Source organism: Mustelus asterias, chromosome 5 (genome assembly GCF_964213995.1).
Source record: "Mustelus asterias chromosome 5, sMusAst1.hap1.1, whole genome shotgun sequence".
Lineage (NCBI taxonomy): Eukaryota > Metazoa > Chordata > Chondrichthyes > Carcharhiniformes > Triakidae > Mustelus > Mustelus asterias.
In genome coordinates, this window is record NC_135805.1 from 131,744,473 (window position 1) to 131,766,371 (window position 21,899).

Here is a 21,899-nt window from a genome sequence, read left to right on the forward strand (position 1 = left end):
GGAATGCCACACAACAGACTTGTGAGAGAAGTTATAGGACATGGAATAAAAGGGACAGTAGCAATACGGATCCAAAATTGGCTGAATAATAGGAAGCTAATTGATATTTGTTGAGCTAGAGGAAGGATTGTAGTGGAGTTAATATTGGGACTTTTGCTTTTCATGATGTATGGTAATGATGCAGATCTTGGTGTGAAGGGGACAGTTTCAAAATTTGCGGTTGACTCAAAACCTGGAAGTATTGTAAACTATGAAGAGGACAGTGTAGAACTCCAAAGAAATATAGACAAGTTGGTGGAGAGGACAGATAGGTGACAGATGAAATTCAATGTGGAGAAGTGTGAGGAGATGCATTTTGGTAAGAAGAACATGGAGAGACAATGTCAAATAAGGGATAAAATTCTTTTGGGGGTTCAGGAGCAGAAGGACCTGGGTATATATGAGCACAGGTCATTGAAGGTGACAGGACAGGTGGAGAGAGCAGTTAATAAAGCATATAGTATCCTGGACTTTATTAATAGGGGCTTAGAGTGCAAGAGCAAGGAGATTATGCTGAAATTGTAGAATACACCAGTTAGACCTCAGCTGGAATACTGTGTACAGTTCTGGACACCACGCTTTAGGAAGGATGTGAATGCATTGGAGAGAGGGCAAAAGAGGTTTCCAAGAATGGTCCGAGGGTGAGAAATTTCAGTTATGAGGATAGATTGGAGACTGGCACTGTTTTCCTTGGAGAGAAGAAGGCTAAGAGGAGATTTGATAGAGATGTTCAAAATTTTGAGGGGACTGGACAAAATAGATAGGGAAAAACTGTCCCCATTGATAAAAGGGTCAAGAGCGAGAGGGCACAGATTTCGAGTGATTTGCAAAGCAAACGAATGCAATGTGAAGAAAATCTTTTTCTCACAGAGAGTGGTTCGGGGTCTGGAATGCACTGCCTGGAAGTTTGGTGAAGACAGGTTCAATCAATGCATTCAAGAGGACATTAGATGATTATTTGATTGGAAACAATGTGCTGAGGTATAGGGCAAAGGCAGGGGAATGGCACAAAGTCATGATGCTCGTTTGGAGAGCGGTGCAGTCACAATGGGCTGAATGACTTTCTTCCTTGCTGCAACAGTTCTGTGATGTAGGGGTGGTGTCAGAGGGCTGGAGAACTGCAAATGTTAGAACTTGCTCAAAAAAGGTGCAAGAATCATCCAAGCTCACACAGGCCCGGCAGTAAGAAAGTCTTTAGGAATGATAATCCAGGAGAAAATTAACTGTTACTTAAACAAGCGTAGATTAGTTAAGGAAAGCCAGCACAGTTTTGTTCATTATAGAGCATATAAATACTGGCATGCAGCACTTGGTCTGGATGATCTGATTCAATGCCATCCATTCTGTATAACTGCAGACTTGACATCTTTGGAATGTGAGACAAAGGATTAATGGTGTTGGCTCTTTTCAATAACTGTTCATTATTGACTGATTTAACTTTTATATTGGAATATCATCACTGTTACAATTCACATGTTATGTTCTACTAGCCATTGAAAAATTATCACTGACAAAGAATCAAAAAAAGTCACAAAATCAATCATTTGAAAGCCAATGCATCATAATCACTATTAAGGAGCATTCGGGCACTAAATAAAAGCTAGTGGGGTAGGCCTTGATTTTGTTCAGTGGGGTAAGCTCGAGAATCTCTCTTCAGTGGTTAGCACTGCTGCCTCAACGCTAAGGTCCCAGATTTGATTCCCAGCTTGGGTCACTGTCCATGCAGATCCCCATGTCTGCGTGGGTTTCTTCCGGATGTTCCAGTTTCCTCCCACAGTCTGAAAGGCATGCTGTTTAGGTGCATCGGCCATGCTAAATTCTCCCTCAGTAGAATTATAGAATCCCTATAGTGCAGAAGGAGGCCACTTGGCCCATCGAGTCTACACTGACAATAATCCCACCCTAGGCCCTATCCCCTCAACCCCACACATTTACCCCACTAATCCCTCTAATGTACACATCCCGGGACACTAAGGGGCAATTTAGCATGGCCAATCCACCTAACCCACACATCTATGGAGTGTGGGAGGAAACTGGAGCACCCGGAGGAAACCCATGCAGACATGGGGAGAATATGCAAACTCCAGACAGACAGTGACCCAAGCCGGGAATCGAACCCTGGAGCTGTGAGGCAGCAGGGCTAACCACTGCGCCACCGTGGGAAATGTACCCAAACAGGCGCTGGGGTATGACAACCAGGGGATTTTCACAGTAATTGCAGTGTTAATGTAAGCTTGCTTGTGACACTAATAAATAAACTTTAAAACTTTAAACTTCATTCACAATAGAAATGGGTAGTGGGGATGAAACAGGTTGCCGACTAGCTGTCACGATATTCCAGAATCTTCAAAATCTAGATCTGCCTCAGTGGTCTCTGGGTATTGTTGCATTCGTGTACATTCATCTCAGGGATTCTGGTAACTATGCAGATTGCTTGAGCTATCTTCTAGCCTGTAATGTACATCATCTGAGACTCCTGACCATGCAATTGCTTTACAACAATTGCAAGGGAAGTGATCTTATCTCCTTGTACTTTTGGAAAATTCTACACAGAGTAATAGGCAACAGGGAGTAGATGTCAGTGCTGTAACCTTATTAAGAGGTTCAAGTGGTATCATAAACCATGCACATGAAGCTCAGGTCTTTTATGAACCCCTCAATTAGATTATAGCATTGATACCATTCCCTGTTGTCTATTATTTCACACTATATGGCAGACAGTTTTTGCAAGTAATTGCATTAGTAACTCTTAGAGTACTTAGTTGAGGTATGACACTTTTATTCTATTCTATTCCAAGTTCACAGAGTGAACTAAGAGTTGGCAGTCATTCTCTATAACATTGACCAGAGCAATAAACATCTTCAATTGTTATTTGAGATTTATTGATAAATAATTTGCAATTCACTATTGAAATGTTTCATACTTTCCATTAAACTATAACTTGCGTTTACAACATGGCAATTATTCTTTGCGAAATCTGTATACCTGGGGCGGAATTCTCCCCACTAGACACTAGTGAAGCACGAATATGCATGCGAACCCCGTGAATCAGCCGACACGACAATCTCCCGGCCCGCTGCACTAAAAAATTAGAACAGCGGGATGGGAGAATTGCGGCCCTAGTTTCAGACACCCATAGTGCTATTGTATTAATGAGTTCAGAGGGACCTCGGTCTTAATGAATGGGAAATCCTTAGTGGTGCCACACACTCATGTTCCACAGATTACATTGATGAGGGAAACACCTTTCATGAATATACAAAAAGATCAGGGATTTGAATTGCTAATGGTCTTTGATGGAGTATTAAGTTATAGGGACAGGTTACGTCTGGGTTTGTATACCTTAGTGTCTAAAAGGTGAAGGGGTGATCTGATGGAGGTGATTAAAGGATTTGTTGGGTGGATGGAGAGGAACTATTTCCTTTGGTTGAGGAGTCCAGTGAACCCTGGGGCATAATCTTCAAATTGAAGTGAAGCTGTTCAGAGGCAAAGTCAGGAAGCACTTCTTCAAATAACAGCTCATGGAAATCCAGAACTCTTCCCACCCCTCCCTCTACCCCCCCACCCCCCCCCCCCCCCCCCCCCAAAGATCCGTTGAGGCTGGGGGGTCATTTGGAAATTTCAAAACTGAGCTTCAAAGAGGCTCTTTGAAGGTACTAAAGGTTATGGAACGAAGGTGGGTGGATCGATTTAAGATGTAGATCCGCCATGGTCTAATTAAATGGTAGAACATTTGAAGGGCTGAATGGCCTCTTCCAGTTCCTATGTAGGTTGTTTTCTACTTTTGCAAACCCAGTTCAATATGCATCAACATAAAATTAAAAGGCTTGCCTCTAGCAAAGGCACATGTTTAATTCTATAGGCTGCAATACAGAAGATAGATCTGAAATTGTGCCCAATGTCGCCCACGTTTTTGGAAATGTCAAGTGACATTCGAGCATCCTGATTTGTCTCATTAGAATGCATCCAAACTTAAGATCCAAACATTAATCAGTGTAAGCAATTGGGATCAAATGTAGCTGTGCCAGAATATTCCTTCCTTGAGTCTAAAACCTGAAGTTTAGCCATCATTCATGCACGTGTGCGGTGCAGTATGTTGACAAACTTGCAGTGAAGGGACATTATCAGCTTTTCAATATTACAACAGTGCATAGAAAATGCAGAGTCAGTCCTAGTGGAAAATTTAATTTTTAAACAAACGATCAAAAGTAACAATTAAAAGCTCTGCTTTCTCCAGTTGCTGAGAAGCCAGTTGCAATGTTGTAAGATCCCCGCCCCAAGTCTCCCCCACTAACGCACACATTTGGTCCCTAACATCCTGGCTCCCCTGCATTGGATTTGGGGGCCTACCTCAAAGTTGCACTGGGCTATCCCTTCTCAGAAGTTCCCAGGTAAGGGAATTCCCTGCAATTGTCCAGAAGCAGAGAGTTACTCTGAAAAAGTTAGAAGGAGAAAAAACACTTCCATCTTCAGAGTAACTACGTTAAAGAGTCAGACACAGTACACCACCCCCCTCCCCCCCACACCCCGACCTCTCACCCCAGTCTGACCCAACACGACACTTCCCCACCCTGCCACCCCAACATTCTTATTTACCCCTCCCCCCCCCGCCGATGTAAGTACTCTCACCCCACATCCCATTTACTTTGAAACTTACCTCCTCGCTTTCAATGGTCTCTCTAAACTGGGAATGTAGCTCCATCATCATGTTCCTTTTACACTTGGCTGCGGGAGCCCCTGAGCTGCTTTGCTGTTTCAGACTCACCCAGCCTGAATGAGGAGGGCAGGGCAAGACAGAGGCTTTGGAGTTCAAGTAAAGGTAAGTCAATCAGCCAGTGATTGCAAGTTGGAAGCCAATATCAGCGGCATGGTGGCACAATGGTTAGCACTGCTGCCTCACAGCACCAGGGAACCAGGTTCGATTCCTGGCTTGAGTCACTGTCTGTGTGGAGTCTGCACGTTCTCCCTGTGTCTGCGTGGGTTTCCTCCGGGTGCTCCGGTTTTCTCCCACAGTCTGAAAGAAGTGCTGGTTAGGTGCATTGGCCATGCTAAATTCTCTATTGCCAGAATGTGGTGGCTAGGGGATTTTCACAGTAACTTCATTGCAGTGTTAATGTAAGCTTGTGACACTAGTAAATAAACTTTAAATATCATTTGAGAGCTTTGTTTTATTCTTTTATGGGATGTGGACGACACAGTCCAACATTTGTTGCCCATTCATAATTGCCCTTGAAGTGAGTGGCTTACTAGGCCACTTCAGAGGGTGGCTAAGGATTAATTTCTGTGGCTCTGGAATCACATGTAGGCCAGACCGGATAAGGATGGCAGATTTCATCCCCTCAAGGGCATTAGTGAACCAGATGGGTTTTTACAACAGTCGCCAGTAGTTTCATTGTCACCGTTACTGAGACAAGCTTCCAATTCTAGATTTTATAAATCTAATTGAAGTTTCACCAGCTGTGGTGCTGGGGTGTGAATCCAGGTTCCCAGAGCATTCCCCGGAGCCTTTGGATTATTGATCCAGTGATATTACCAATATGCCACTGTGTCCCCAAAGTGTGGATTGCAGATGGATAGAAAAAACTCAAGAAGACATGGGTATATCATAGTCATGTGGGTAACTCACTTATGTTTATATTGCATCGATCTTTGGAACCACATAATTAGTTTAGGCCCAGATTACATGTGTCTTTGGACACAAATGCAGAGGAAACTCCAGCCTCTTGGATCGGAGAAATCTGTCAGTGCGACGTCTGCAGCCTTAATTAAATCTGTCTAGAGGAGACTAAAAACATCAAGTGTCATGATTCTGATTGGCTTAGAGAAGCCCTGAGTGACTTTCCGATTCACCACTCTATACATCAGCACCGATCGCAAAGGAAAATGCCGAACACTGAGAGACTCCAATTTCTGCCCTGATTTTATTTTCGATCATTTCTGTCTCTGCTGAATTCATTGCTAAGTGAATATTGCTCATAAGGAGAAGTTGGACTGTTTCCCTCGGAGAAGGGAAGGCTGAGAGGAGATTTGCTAAAGATGTTTAAAATTCTCAGGGGTCTGATCTGGAATGCACTGATGTGGAAATGCCGGTGTTGGACTGGGGTAAACACAGTAAGGAGTCTAACAACACCAGGTTAAAGTCCAACAGGTTTATTTGGTAGCAAACGCCACTAGCTTTCGGACCGCTAAACAGGCCCTGTTTGTGAACAGAACTCCCACTCACCTGACGAAAGAGCAGCGCTCCGAAAGCTAGTGGCGTTTGCTACCAAATAAACCTGTTGGACTTTAACCTGGTGTTGTGAGACTCCTTACTGGAATGCACTGCCAGAGAGTGTGGTGGCGACCGGTTCAATCGAGGCATTTGAAAGTCAATTAGACTGTTCCCTGAAAGGAAAGAATGCGCAGTGTTACCGCAGAATGGGACTAAGTGAATTGTTCATTCAGAGAGCCAGTTCAAACACAACAGGCCAAATGGCCTCCTTCTGTACTGTTAACGGTTCAGTCATCATTGTTGCTGATATTCTTAAATCTGCTTTTGTAGGTGCCCATATCATAGCATAGAACTCCTACAGTGCAGAAGGAGGCTATTCGGCCCATCAAGTCTACTAAAGTCTAAAAGAGCATTCCATCCATGCCCACCCACCCTGCCCTATTCCCATAATCCCATTCATTTACCATGGTTCATCCACCTGACCTATATGCCTTTGGATACAAAGGGGCAATTTAGAATGACCTATCCACCTAACCTGCACATCTTTGGACTGTGGGAGGAAACCAGAGCACCCGGAGGAAACCCACGCAGATACAGGGAGAATGTGCAGACTCCGCTCAAACAGTCACCCTGGGCCCCCGGCTAACTACTGTGCCACCGTACCACCAACTCTTATTGCATATTTGTACATGTAACATTCCCTTCCAACAGTTTAAGAGGGCTCAGTTTTGATCCTCAACTCCAAATTTATTTCCTAATCTGGATCTTGTTATCTATTTCCTTGCTTTGGAGAACAGAGCTGGACCATAACTATCCTTCTGTCTGCAGTGATTGACAGAGCGGTAGGTTGTCTTATAGAACCATAGAATGCCTGCAGTTCATAAAGAGGTCATTCCGCCCCTCGAGTCTGTACTGATTCTCTGAAAGAGCATCTTACTCAGGCCATCCCCTCTACTCTATCCCTGTAGCCCTGCACATTTGCCATAGCCAATCCACCTAACCAACTAGAACTCGGGGGCATAGCCTCAAAATAAGGGAAGCAGATTTAGGACTGAGTTGAAGAGGAACTTCTTCACACAAAGGGTTGTGAATCTGTGGAACTCCCTGCCCAGTGAAGCAGTTGAGGCTACCTCATTGAATGTTTTTAAGGCAAGGATAGATACATTTTTGAACAGTAAAGGAATTAAGGGTTATGGTGAGCAGGCGGGTAAGTGGAGCTGAGTCCACAGAAAGATCAGCCATGATCTTATTGAATGGCGGAGCAGGCTCGAGGGGACAGATGGCCTACTCCTGCTCCTAGTTCTTATGTTCTTATGTTTAACACATCTTTAGACACTAAGGGGTAATTTTAAATGGCTAATGCATCTAACTTGCACATCTTTGAACACTAAGGGGCAATATAACATGACCAATGCACCTAACCTCATACCTTTGGACACTAAGGGGAATTTACCATGGCCAATCCGCCTAACCTCACACCTTTGGACTTATCTCCCTCCATTTTGTTGACGTGCTTCTTTAAATTGGTTTTCTTCATATTTCCTATTGGTATACAGATATAGTATCTCTGGAATCATTTAAAATGTATAAGTGAGGCACGTGTACAAAGAGTGAGTTACATGCTTACCCAAACTCTTGCATTTATGAAGTGACGATCACATAGAAAAAGAACAATCATTCCTGACGCATGTGAGGGTCACTTGTTGGTAAATGTCCACCAAATATCTGGATATGTGCACACCAAAAAATGCAACAGAATAAAGTGAAATGTAATGCTCACCTTATTCTGGAGTTTGCATAGGGTGATGAAAATATCTTACTTATAATTTATCATCACTCGCATGGCTTGGTGAGAAATGGGCAGCACGGTAGCACAGTGGTTAGCCCTGTTGCCTCACAGCACCAGGGAACCAGGTTCGATTCCCGGCTTGGGTCACTGTGTGGAGTCTGCACATTCTCCCTGTGTCTGCGTGGGTTTCCTCCGGGTGCTCCAGTTTCCTCCCACAGCCCAAAGATGTGCAGATTAGGTGGATTGGCCATGGTAGATTGTCCCTTAGTGTCCAAAGACATGCAGTTTAGGTGAATTGGCCATGCTAAGGTGCCCCTTAGTGTCCAAAGATGTGCAGGTTAGGTGGATTGGCCATTCTAAATTGCCTCTTAGTGTCCAAAGATGTGCAGGTTAGGTGGATTAGCCAAGGTAAATGCATGGTATTACAGGGATAGGTTGGGGGTGGTTGGGGGGAGTGTTGTCAGAGAGTTGGTGCAGACTTGATGGGCCGAATGGTCTCCTTTTTGAACTGTAGGGATTTGCAGGGACATCCAGCTGATGCTTGAGAAGGGTCTCAGATTATTTGACAAACAAGTCCCACTTTCTCTTGTTTCAACAAGTACTTGTCAGAGTGGAGTTGCTCTTCCTCGAAGATAAATGATTCAGAAAACAGCCGTTACCTGCAGTATGCATTGGCAACTCATAACCCGCAGAGGAAAATGCCATTGGATTTCAGAGTGTTGCTAATGCTACCAGCTGTCCTTAGGGCATTGCTGCTGTGACAGAGAGCAAAAGAGTAATGGCCCATTTCAGACTGCATCACTATTGCTTTGGTAATCGCTCTACCTTTTTATCCTCCTTCAAGACGCTTCTTAAAACCTCTCACTTTGACCAAGCGTTTCGTCACGTCTCCTAATAATTCCAAATGTGTCTGCAGGATAAGTACAACTTGGGATGTTTTGCTACATTTAAGGTGCCGTATGAACACGCAAGTTGTTGTAGTAGTGCAATCTTCAGGGATGGTGGCATTCCCATGGCTACGCTTACCAGTTGATGAAATATGGTGAAAAGCGCACTGCTTGTAGATGCTAGCATTTCAAATCCCGACTGAGTGATTGACAGAACAGAGTAATGCCAATTAAGCAACAGCTCTGTTTGTGCAAAAGCAAGGAGTCTGGGAGCTGACTTTCACAACAACAAGAAGCCTTATGAGGAGATCATGCTCATCGTCTCACTTAAACTGCACATCCCCAGTCCTGCCACTCAGCAACATTGACACATTATCATGCAAATTAATCTGGTGTGGCCTGATTTCAAATAATGTGTATGCAGATGTGGTCTGAAGCTAAGTATTGCAGTCCCCAGTGACGGACTGTATTATCAAAGCGTTAAGATGGCACGGCTCCTATTCCCAAACAAAATTAAATATTCAATTAAGAAATGAATTTCCGGTTTAAAAGAATGTAGGAATTAAATGTTAAGCATGGGAGCGAAATTTGATGTATTTTGTGGATAAGAAACAGAGTGATGCTATAAATTACCTTGTGTGGTACATCTCTAGCTTTCTGTGTCTCTGCCAATAACAAGCTGTTATGTCCAAAGTCACATTTTGCTTATTTTTTTTCCTGTTGCCTCGTATCCAATACATGCCCCAATTGTGCTCTAGATTGTTTTTCTTTGTTCTTTCGTGGGGTGTGGATGTCACTGGCAACACCAGCATTTGTTGTCCATCCCTAATTACCCTCAAGCTGAGTGGCAGTTCAGAGTCAACCACAGTGCCATGGCTCTGGAGTCACATGTAGGCCAGACCGGGTAAGGACGGCAGATTTCCTTCCCGAAAGGACATGATGGGTTTTTACCAGTCTTTTTTTTTTAAAGATTGTTTATTAGTCACAAGTAGGCTTACATTAACACTGCAATGAAGTTACTGTGAAAATCCCCTAGTCGCCACACTCCGGCGCCTGTTCATGTACACTGAGGGAGAATTTAACATGGCCACTGCACCTAACCGGCACGTCTTTCAGACTGTAGAAAGAACCCAGAGTACCCGGAGGAAATCCACGCAGGCACAGGGAGAACGTGCAGACTCCGCACGGATAGTCACCCAAACCGGGAATTGAACCCAGGTCCCTGACACTGCAAGGCAGCAGTGCTCACCACTATGCCACCATGCTGCCACTCGGCAATGGTTTCCTGGTCATCAGTAGACTATTAATTCCAGATTTTTATTGAATTCAAATTTCACTATCTGCTATGGTGGGATTCAAACCCAGATCCCCAGAGCATTACCCTGAGCAGCCAGATTACTAGTCCAATGACAACACCACTGTGCCATCTCTGTTTTTCTTCATTTCACTTATGGGATGTGGGCATCGCTGGCGAGGCCAGAATTTATTGCCCATTCCTAATTGCCCACGAGAAGGTGGTGATGAGCTGCCTTCTTGAACTGCTGCAGTCTCTGAGGTGGAGGTACAAACACAGTGCTGTTAGGGAGGGAGTTCCAAGATTTTAACACAGTGACAATGAAGGAATGGCGATATATTTCCAACTTAGGATAGCATGCAACTTGGAGGGAGCACTTGCAGATGGTGTTGTTCCAATGCATTCGCCATGCTTGTCCTTCTTGGTGGAAGAGGTCTTGCAACATCTTCTGAAGAAGCCAAAGATATTTTTTAATCTCCACCAGTTTTGCTGTTAGCTTCATTACTTTCAGGTCTTTGCATTGAAGACATCTTGCTGTGTAAAAGGAATAAATAGTTGATTGTGATGAGATGTGGTTTTGTTGTGTTGTTAAACTGTCTCTGGTTTTCCTCTGCAGAATATGGAGAATGCTGACATGCCTTCAGTCACTCTGATAGTAGGCTGTGGTCTGTCCTGTATGGCCCTCATCGCTCTCGCAGTGGTCTACGCTGTGTTGTGGAGGTGCGTACCTTCAAATTCAACTTGATCCTCATGCATGCAGCTCTGATAGTTATTGTTAGGGTGCACTAATCCTAATCATGGCTGCACAGTCATTACTCATCGATTCATAGAATCCCTACAGTGCATCCCAGGAATGGAATGCATCCCAGGGTACTGAAAGGAATGGCAGAAGTAATAGCAGATGCGTTGGTTGTAATTTATCAAAATTCACTGGACTCTGGGGAAGTGCCGGCTGATTGGAAAACAGCTAATGTGACGCCGCTGTTTAAAAAAGGAGGTAGACAAAAGGCGGGTAACTACAGGCCAGTTAGCTTAACGTCCGTAGTTGGGAAATTGCTGGAATCCATCATTAAAGAAGAAATAGCAGGACACCTGGAAAAAAATGGTTCGATCAAGCAGACACAGCATGGATTCATGAAGGGAAAGTCATGTTTGATGAATTTACTGGATTTTTATGAAGATGTAATGAGTGCAGTTGACAGAGGGGAACCGGTGGATGTGGGGTTTTTGGATTTCCAGAAGGCGTTCGATAAGGTGCCTCACAAAAGGTTGCTGCAGAAGATTAGGGTACACGGAGTTGGGGGTAAAGTGTTAGCGTGGATTGAGGATTGGCTATCTAATAGGAAGCAGAGAGCTGGAATAAATGGGTGCTTTTCTGGTTGGCAGTTGGTGACTAGTGGCGAGCCGCAGGGATCAGTGCTGGGGCCTCAACTGTTAACCATATACATCGACGATCTCGAGGAGGGGACCGAGTGTAGGGTAACAAAATTTGCGGATGACACAAAGATGAGTGGGAAAGCGAATTGCGTGGAGGATGTGGAAAGTCTGCAGAGAGATTTGGATAGGCTAAGTGAGTAGGCGGGGATCTGGCAGATGGAGTATAACGTTGACAAGTGTGAGGTTATCCACTTTGGAAGGAATAATAGTAAAATGGACTATTATTTAAACGGTGAAAAATTACAACATGCTACTGTGCAGAGGGACCTGGGAGTCCTTGTGCATGAATCACAAAAACTCAGTTTGCAGGTGCAGCAGGTGATCAAGAAGGCAAATGGAATGTTGGCCTTCATCGCGAAGGGGATGGAGTATAAAAGCAGGGAGGTCTTGCTGCAATTGTACAAGGTACTGGTGAAGCCGCAACTAGAGTACTGTGTGCAATTTTGGTCCCCTTATTTGCGGAAGGATATATTGGCCTTGGAGGGAGTACAGAGAAGGTTCACCAGGTTGATACCGGAGATGAGGGGGTTAGCTTACGAGGAGAGATTGAGTAGATTGGGCCTCTACTCGTTGGAGTTTAGAAGGCTGAGGGGAGATCTTATAGAGACATATAAGATAATGAAGGGGCTGGATAGGGTAGAGGCAGAGAGATTCTTTCCACTTAGAAAGGAAACAAGAACTAGAGGACACAGCCTCAAAATAAGGGGGTGTCAGTTTAGAACAGAGTTGAGGAGGAACTTCTTCTCTCAGAGGGTAGTGAATCTCTGGAATTCTCTGCCCATTGAAGCAGTGGAGACTACCTCGTTAAATATGTTTAAGTCACAGGTAGATAGATTTCTGATCAATAAGGGAATTAAGGGTTATGGGGAGCGGGTGGGTAAGTGGAACTAAACCACTATCAGATCAGCCATGATCTTATTGAATGACGGGGCAACCTCGAGGGGCTAGATGGCCTACTCCTGCTCCTATTTCTTATGTTCTTATGCAGAAGGAGGCCATTCAGCCCATTGAGTCTGCACTAGGCCTTATCCCCATAACCCCACATATTTACCCAGCTAATCCCTCTAATTTATGCATCCCAGGACACTAAGGGGCAATTTAGCATGGCCAGTGCACCTAACCCGCACATCTTTGGACTATGGGTGGAAACCGGAGCACCCGGAGGAAACTCACGCAGACACAGGGAGAACTGCAAACTTCACACAAACTGTGACCCAAGCTAGGAATTGAACCCAGGTTCCTGGAGCTATGAGGCAGCAGTGCTAACTGCTGTGGCTAACCACTGTGCCATTGTGCCACCCATTACTGATTGCATTGTCAAGCTATTTCATGGAATCATAGAATCCCTGCAGTGCAGAAGGAGGCTATTTGGTCCATTAGGTCTGCACCAACTCTCTGATCATTGCCAATCCACCTAACCTACACATCTTGGGACAGTAAGGGGCAATTTAGCATGGCCAATCCACCTAACCTGCATATCTTTGGAGTGTGGGAGGAAACTGGAGCACCCGGAAGAAACCCACGCAGAAACGGGGAGAAAGTAATTCACACAGACAGTTACCCAAGGCAGGAATTGAACCTGGGTCTCTGGCACTGTGCAGAACCGGTACCAACCACTGTGCGACCAACCCTGGAGTGCTTGCAACTGGTGAATTCTGGACTTGGGTTGAATGTTAAAATGAGAGAGGTCTTATTTATTTATTCATGGGACGTGAGCATAGCTGGCGAGGTTGGCATTTATTGCCCATCCCTGAAAGTCGACCATGTTGCTCTGAGTCTGAAGTCACATGTAAGCCAGACCAGGTAAGGATCATATTGAACCAGAGAGTTTTTATGACCATCGATGATAGATTCCATTGCTCAGACTACCTTTCAAGTTTGTTTGAATTTAAATTCCATTCGCTGTTTGGTGATATTTGAACCCATGTTCCCAGAAGGTCTCCTCATTACTAGTCCAATGATGTTACCACTATGACAACATCTTGGGATATTTACCATGAGTTTCAGAGAGTATTTTTAGGGGACTGTGTAGATTACTGTCATTAGGACCAATAACTGGGGATTGACAGAATCAGGCTTTCATTACTGAAGTTCGGGCTCCCTCTCTGACAGTTGAGCCTCTCTAGTGACCTACAAAGTTTACTTCACCTCTCTGCATAGTGGTTAGCACTGCTGCCTCACAGCACCAGGGACACAGGTTCGATTCCTGGCTTGGGTCACTGTCTGTGCGGAGTCTGCACGTTCTCCCCGTGTCTGCATGGGTTTCCTCCGTGTGCTCCGGTTTCCTCCCACAGTCTGAAAGACGTGCCAGTTAGATGCTTTGGGCCATGCTGAATTCTCCCTCAGGGTTCCTGAACAGGTGCCGGAGTGTGGCGACTAGGGGATTTTCACAGTAACTTAATTGCGGTGTTAATGTAAGCCTACCTGTGACATTAATAAATAAACCTAAACGATTGGCATCCCTCCAGCCTATATATCCTGACCTGGATGTTCCAATCATCATTATTTTAAAAGTGAGAACAATTGAAGTCTTCAAACAAAAAGTTCCATCTATATCATCAGTTGATCAATCTTGTGCGGCAAATGGTAAAGTAATAGAGTCTTTAGTTTAGGACAATTAAGCAGAAGCATGCACAAGTCAATTTAGATAAATAAAACATGACTTGCTAGTTCGAGTCATAATGCATCACTTGCTATTAAACAGTTTATTGTTTCACGCATATTGCTGTGTTCGGCATTTAGCATTGTGTGATTAAAGGTACAAACAATTTTTATCACTTATACCTGGTTCCTGTGAAACTGTTGTGTACCCCACCACTTTTAGTGTACCTTCAGCCATGGGTACATTATGTTATTTAAGTTAAATACAAAATTGCTAATTACAAAAACAGAACTTTGTGCCAGATCGATTTTCATGATGATTCATTTTTGGAGATATGTATTAATCTTGTTTTCTGCACATTCCAACTATAAAGCAAGTCTTCTGTTGTGTTTGCACAGGTACATCCGATCAGAAAGGTCGATTATTCTGATAAACTTCTGCTTCTCCATTATCTCATCCAACATCCTCATTGTGGTTGGACAGACGCAGACTCGTAATAAGGTACCAAAGTCAACCGTTTGAGATCACCGTTTTTTTAAGACACGAAAATGTCAGGCGGCCAAAGGAAAATGTGCGTGGGATGTCTGTGCAGCTCTTAGGGGCAAAGGAATGCCATCTGTGTGAGCCAATGTTACCTGATTGCTTGTAGTGTGCTTCATCAGTGGGTTGCATAACACTGACTTGTATGGCACAGGCTCTGCGGGAGCAAGTAGGCCCCAGTAACTTGATTGACTTGTGTCGCATAGAAATATGGTCAGCATCTCCTGTTGCGAAATAAAAGTTAGTATAATAGCGCTGCACGCTACAGGGAAATGGCCCTGTTTGCATCATTGTGTTACTAATAAGATTGGCCATCTTGTATCACTGCATGACCGTAATGTGTGAAAGTCTTCACTTTTCATGGGTTAATGAATAAAGTTAAGCTTCAGATGTTGCCCTCCTTGGCTGCCATATCATTTGTTTGCAAACTGTTAAATGTTAAAAGTGCCGGAGACTGTACAGAGGACGATCCCATTGTTACTCCCCAGTGTTCTAAGGGAAGACTTGGAGAGACTGGTGCCTTTGTGCTTGGAAAGGACAGGTCTCAAAGGTCGTCCTTAGGATTGATATTGGGAAGTACTTCTCCTGGGTCCTGATCAATGTATGTAGTAGACCTCCTGATGGAGTAGTGAAAGCACTGTTTATAAAGGGAAGTGACTGCTGCAGTGGCGTAGGATGGGTATTAGCATCTCTGTGGATGATGATTCTTAACCGGCAATCTTCTTGTATGATTTGGAATTAATCATGTTTGGGTCTCCAGAGCTGCTGGAGAAGGCTACATTTTTTGTGTGCGCGGAATAATGGGGGCGGGTGCTGAGCTACTGGAACATCACAGAGGCTTTTCCACCACATCCAGGCTTAACTGCAGACATAAAAATGCTCATAAATGTTCCCATTCGAGATCAGTCTCGCCCCTGCGATTTATTAATGGGGAAAATGTTGAAACACGGAGTGGCTCTGTCAGGAGCAGAGGAGAGAAAAGATGGACTCTACATCCAGAATTTGATATAAAGGTTCCTTATCTAAAACATTAACTTGTCTTTTTTCTCTTGTTGATCGATGCTGCCAAGAGCTGTTGTGCCTTTGCATCATTTTCGGTTTTATATATCCTTAACATGCTGTTTGTATGTTTAATATTTTATCTGTTTCTGGTGGATAATGAAAGTAATGTAAAAATTGAACACAACATTTGACACAAGCTCTCTCAACAGCTGCAGTTTAAGTTCTGCAAGGGCATTCTTCATTTGAGAAATCATTATCGTGGTACATATTGCTCTGTTTTGTTATTTTTAAATGTCATTAAGAAGGATGACGCGAGATGTATTTGCCAAACTCACGAGGGCTTTAGGTAATAAATCATTTGATTATGCTTTAATATTCAGTTGTCCTTTACCACAAACACCAGGTTTGATGTTAGCGCAGGGTGCAGCACCCCAATGTCAGCGTCAAACTCGCCACAGCTGCAGGACCAATTCAGCAATATTAGACTATAAATATCGGAACAGAATTAGGCCATTCGGCCCATCGAGTCTGCTCCACCATTCAATCATGGCTGACAAGTTTCTCAATCCCATCCTCCCGCCTATGGGCGGCACGGTGGCACAGTGGTTAGCACTGCTGCCTCACAGCACCAGGGACCCGGGGTCGATTCCCGGCTTGGGTCACTGTCTGTGCGGAGTCTGCACATTCTCCCCGTGTCTGCACGGGTTTCCTTTGGGTGCTCTGGTTTCCTTCCACAGTCTGAAAGACGTATTGGTTAGGTGCTTTGGCCATGCTAAATTCTCCCTCAGTGTACTCGAACAGGCGCTGGAGTGTGGTGACTAGGGGATTTTCACTCACTTCATCGCAGTGTTAATGTAAGCTTACTTGTGACACTAAGAAATAAACTTTAAACTTTTTCTCCGTAACCTTTGATCTCCTTACCAACCAATATTCCGGGAGCCAGCCTCCCCGTTGGATGCTCCTGCGCTCTCTGTCATAGCTCCTGATACTGCTGGTCCAATAAGAGGGCCAACAAATTCCGAAGCTTCATCAGGAAAGGCGGGCGCACCAAAAAATGGCGATGCTCTTGGGAGCGGCAAAATAAAATGAATAAGCCACGGTTGGCCAAACTGTCACTTTACCCAAGGGGAAAACACCTCAGGATTGGCCTTTGGTGCCGCGAATGTGAGGTTTCCCGCCTGTGGCCTTTGTCAATGAGGTACAAAGCCTCTGGCTCCAGTGGGGTCCACGTGACTGTCGCAGGAAACTCACCTCTGTGGAAGTGGCAGCCTCCCCAGATGGCCAGGGGTGGTGGTGGCATTTGTGATAAGGATTGCCCCCTAACGGGGCCCTTCATTATTTAAATTTCCTGCGTGCCTCAGTGGTGTGAGCAGCTGATTCCAGGGAAGGAGGAAAGTTCTACCCGCCCATCCCAGATTATATTGACCGGCTGTATCTTGACAGTGATGGGCTTGGACATGTCACCCGCCTGATGTGGAGCTCAGCTCACTTTCACCATTTCGATTTTGGAAAGAATGGGAATCAGGTGATTTATACAAAGACCAGAAAGCCTGTTACTCCATCAGAATGCTGCCAAGATAGTGATGGTGAAAATTAGTGTGTGTTATGGCGCTTTTCCTTAATGTTAAAGCTCATCATTTGAGGTACCCAGGAAATACATCCTCAATCTCCGTCTCACGAGTCATACTGTGGCCACAAATGGCTTCATAAACAAACAGCAAGATTTTAAAACAGTTCTGCTTTAAAGTTTTTTATTAGTGTCACAAGTAGACTTACATTAACACTGCTACTGTGAAAATCTCCTAGTCACCACACTCCGGCACCTGTTCGGAGGGAGAATGGCCAATGCACCGAACCAACACGTCTTTCGGACTGTGGGAGGAAACCGGAGCACCCGGAGGAAACCCACGCAGACATGGGGAGAACGAGCAGACTCTGCATAGACAGTGACCCAAGCTGGGAATCGAACCCGGGTCCCTGGCGCTGTGAGGCAGCAGTGCTGCTAACCACTGTACCACCATGCTGCCTGGTTTTGCTCGGTACTAGCTGGATCTGGTCTCTTTCCAACATAATTCAAAGAGCAAAAAATTGTCTGTCCTCAATGAAGGAGGCATTAAGCGAATATTTCACATTTATGGCACTGCTTCACTTACTGCTCGTGTCCTCTGTGAATTGACAGCACATATGCTTAATGTGTGACAGCGAGCAGCAAGTGCCAAAGGGATTGAGCTGAAGGCAGATTTGCAAGTAGCTGAGAAACAGCGTGCACAGATTTACTTTTTGCCCTGGAGGAATGAGGGGTGGGGTAGCTGTGCTTGTCCGGTGAGGCTTTAGAACATTGAAGGGCTTGGAGTTTGAACAAATTCTCCTTTTCATTTCCAATATGGCCCACATCCAGGTTAGGTGCAGCCCCGTTTAGAAGCAGGCCCCTCTTGATCATCGTTCATTAATCAGCTTCTCACCACTACAAAGGATGAAGAGGAGATTCACCAGGATGTTGCCTGGGGCTGGAATCTTTCAGCTATGAAGAGAGGCTGGTTAGGCTGGCGCTGCTTTCCTGAGGGCAGAGAAGGCTGAGAGGAGAACCTGATCAAGGTACACAATTATGAGGGATATAAATAGAGTAGGTTGGAAGAAATGTTTCCCCTTAGTGGAGGGCATAGATTTAAAATAAGGAGCAGGAGATTTAGAAGGGATGTGAGGAAAAATCTTTTCATTACAGTTTATTATTAATTAAAGTTTATTTATTGGTAGTGTCTCGGAGTGCACCCCTGGGAACAGCCCAGAGCACAGAGTCCTGTATCACGGAGCTGCTCGGGATGAACCTCAACAAATACCATTACAATTGCTTCACTCCACCATTGGTGTTTAAGTTTATCTATTAGTCACAAGTAGGCTTACATTAACACTGCAATGAGGTTACTGTGAAAATCCCTGAGGCGCCACACTCCAGCGCCTGTTCAGGTACACTGAGGGAGAATTTAGCATGGCCAATCCACCTAACCCGCACGTCTTTTGGACTGTGGAAGGAAACCGGAGCACCCGGAGGAAACCCATGTAGACATGGGGGGAGCATGCAGACTCTGCAGACAGTCACCCATGCGGGAATCGAACCCAGATCCCTGGTGCTGTGAGACAGCAGTGCTAACCACTGTGCCACCTTGCCACTTGGGGAAGAGAGTTCCAGGATTTTGACCCAGCGATAGTGAAGAGAGAAACAGAGTTGATGTTTTCAGGTCTAACCTTTTACGATACCTCGATGTTGCCTGACCTGCTGAGCTTTTTCCAGCAGCGCCCATGTTTTATTTTTAAATTTCCAGCTTATGCAGTATTTTGCTTTTGTTTCACGGGCATTTATTCATTTGTAGAACACAGTGCATGATGAATTAACTGAGTATGCACTGTTAGGATAGACCCCCATGTGGCAGGGGTGCAGAATGAAAAACTGTGTCCCAAGGCCAGTGCACACACTGTTCCTTCATTTTCTGGCCAGGAGCCCTCTACACCCAGTTCTTTACCATCTGATCAAATTAAAAATATGAGAGCAGCACGGCGGCACAATGGTTAACAGTGCTGCCTTACAGCACCAGGGACCCGGGTTGAATTTCAGCCTTGGGTGGTTGGCTGTGTGGAGTCTGCACATTCTCTCCATGGTTTTCATCGAAAAGTGACAGAAACCCTCCAGTGTAGTAGGAGGCCATTCGACCCATCGAGTTCACACCGACAACAATCCCACCTAGGCCCTTCCCCGTAACCCCACACATTTACCCCGCTAACCTACGCCTTGAGGGACACTGAGGGGCAATTTAGGAATGGCCAGCACGTCTTTCGGACTGTGGGAGGAAACTGGAGCACCCGAAGAAACCCACGCAGACACGGGGAGAATGTGCAAACTCTACACAGACAGTGACCCAAGCTGGGAATCGAACCCAGGTCCCTGGAACTGTGAGGCAGCAGCGCTAACCACTGTACCACCGTGCCGCCCCAGTTTCCTCTGGGTGTTCTAGTTTCTTCCCGCAGTCCAAAAGATGTGCATGTTAGGTTTATTGGCCATGCTAAATTGCCCCTTAGTGTCCCAAGATGTGTAAGATAGGGGGATTAGTGGGGTCTGAGAAAGGGCTGGGTGTGGTCCTCTTTTCGGAGAGTCGGTGCAGACTTGGTGGGCCGAATGGCCTCTTTCTGCACTGTAGGGATTCTATGATTTATAGAAAAATGTTTTAGTTACCTCGAGAGTCAACTATCCCAAAGTACCCCAGACCAGCCAAACATCTTCCACCTCCACTAATTAAACTTGAGGTCATCCTTAACTCCACCATCTTTACCTCTCGTTCACGTTTTACTTCTCAGCTCACTGACTTACATTGGCTCCCAGTCCAACAACACCTTGACTTCAAAGATCTTATCCTCGTGTTCAAATTCCTCCATGTCCCATTCTTCCTTACCTCTGTGATCTCATTCTGCCATCGCAAAAACTCTGCACTCCTTTCCTACTGGGTGCTTTTTATATCCCCAAATTTTTAGTTTTTGCAAAGATAAACTTTATTCATATAAAATTTGAAAGACACTTCACAAAACATTTCAAATTGTTGTGGCAATAAAGTGCAATGATATTTACGTTTTCTCCAGAGATCAAGAGGCACTCGGAGGTGCTTCAATGTAGTAATTACAAATATTTCAATATTTTCATTTCACACAATATGTTTCTTTTCAAACCATATTCATTGGTCATGTTGCACTCTGCAGTGCTTCAACAATGTCACATACAGTTAGAATTATACACACAGTTCAAGGGGTTTTACCCAGTTTCTAGCCCCTCGGCCTACGTTGGTTGAAAGGTCTTACGCAGTGATCTTTTCCCCTTTGCACCTTGGCGGCGGCTGCCCTGAGCACGTAATCCCTCAGCACGCAGTCGTGGACCTTGGAATGTGCCAGTCTGCAACATTCAGTCGAGGACATCTTTGCACTGGAAGACCAACAGGTTTCGGGCAGACCAAAGGGGGTCTTTCACTGAGTTGCTGACCCTCCAGCAGCAGCTCATGTTTGTCTCGGAATGCATCCCTGGGAACAGCCCGCAGAGCACAGAATCCTGCGTCACAGAGCTGCTCGGGGCCAACCTCAACAAATACCATTATAATTGCTTCGCTCCACAGTTGGTGATTAAGTTTATTTATTAGCGTCAGAGGTTGGCTCACATGAACAATGTCATGGAGTTACTGTGAAATTCTCCTAGTCACCACACTCCGGCACCTGTTCGGGTACACTGAGGGAGAATTTAGCACGGCCAATGCACCTAAGCAGCACGTCTTTCGACTGTGGGAGGAAACCGGAGGAAACCCACACAGACATAGGGAGAACATGCAGACTCCGCACAGACAGTTACCCAAGTCGGGAATTGAACCCGGATCCCTGGCGCTGTGAAGCAGCAGTGCTAACCACTGTACCACTGTGCCACCCCTGGTAGCTGTGCCTTCAACTGCCTGGGCTCTAAGCTCTGGAATTCCCCTTCCTCATCTTCTCTCCCACTCTTTAAAACACTCTTTGAAGGTACCTCTTTAACCAAGCTTTTGGTTTGCCATGCTAATGCCGCTGCTTTGGCTCAATATCAGTTTCCTCTTGTGAGATACCTTGGGATTTGTTACTTCATTAAAGGCACTATATAAATGCAAATTTGTGCTGAACCACAGTGTTTCCATTGGCACAGTGGATATATGTACCATATGGTGTAGCGCTGAGACAACAAGTCCGATACATGTCGACTGCAGTTCCCAGTTTGCGCTGAATGATTTCAACTGGCCCAACTTGACTTGGGCTTGACTTGACTTTCAGGACGTGACGCGCAAGCTTGGCTATCGGTTTCCAAAGGACAGTATTTGAGAGTAGGAATCGTGACTGACAGGCCTGTCACTTACATAACCTAACTAGGTCAGTGAACCAGCAATTCAATCACAGCAGATCAACCTTCAGTCAGAACTCCCCATTCCCACAATTTGCCTTCAGCTTCAGATAACGTTTGAACCTTGTACTCTTCCTTATCATTTGCTGCCATTGTGTGACTTAATGTTGCAACTGCTTTGACTAGGAGTGTGAGCAGGTGTAG

The 21,899-nt window shown here is 45.0% G+C and overlaps 1 protein-coding gene across 1 annotated transcript in view; it reads left to right on the plus strand.

The window, feature by feature from the left end:
* The window catches only part of adgrb3 (adhesion G protein-coupled receptor B3), an 840,122-nt gene that overhangs the window by 662,166 nt on the left and 156,057 nt on the right, over positions 1–21,899 (plus strand). The window contains exons 19-20 of the mRNA XM_078213595.1: positions 10,838–10,941; positions 14,659–14,761. Of these exons, the coding sequence (XP_078069721.1) occupies positions 10,838–10,941; positions 14,659–14,761 (207 nt within the window). The remainder of the gene's footprint in view (positions 1–10,837; positions 10,942–14,658; positions 14,762–21,899) is intronic.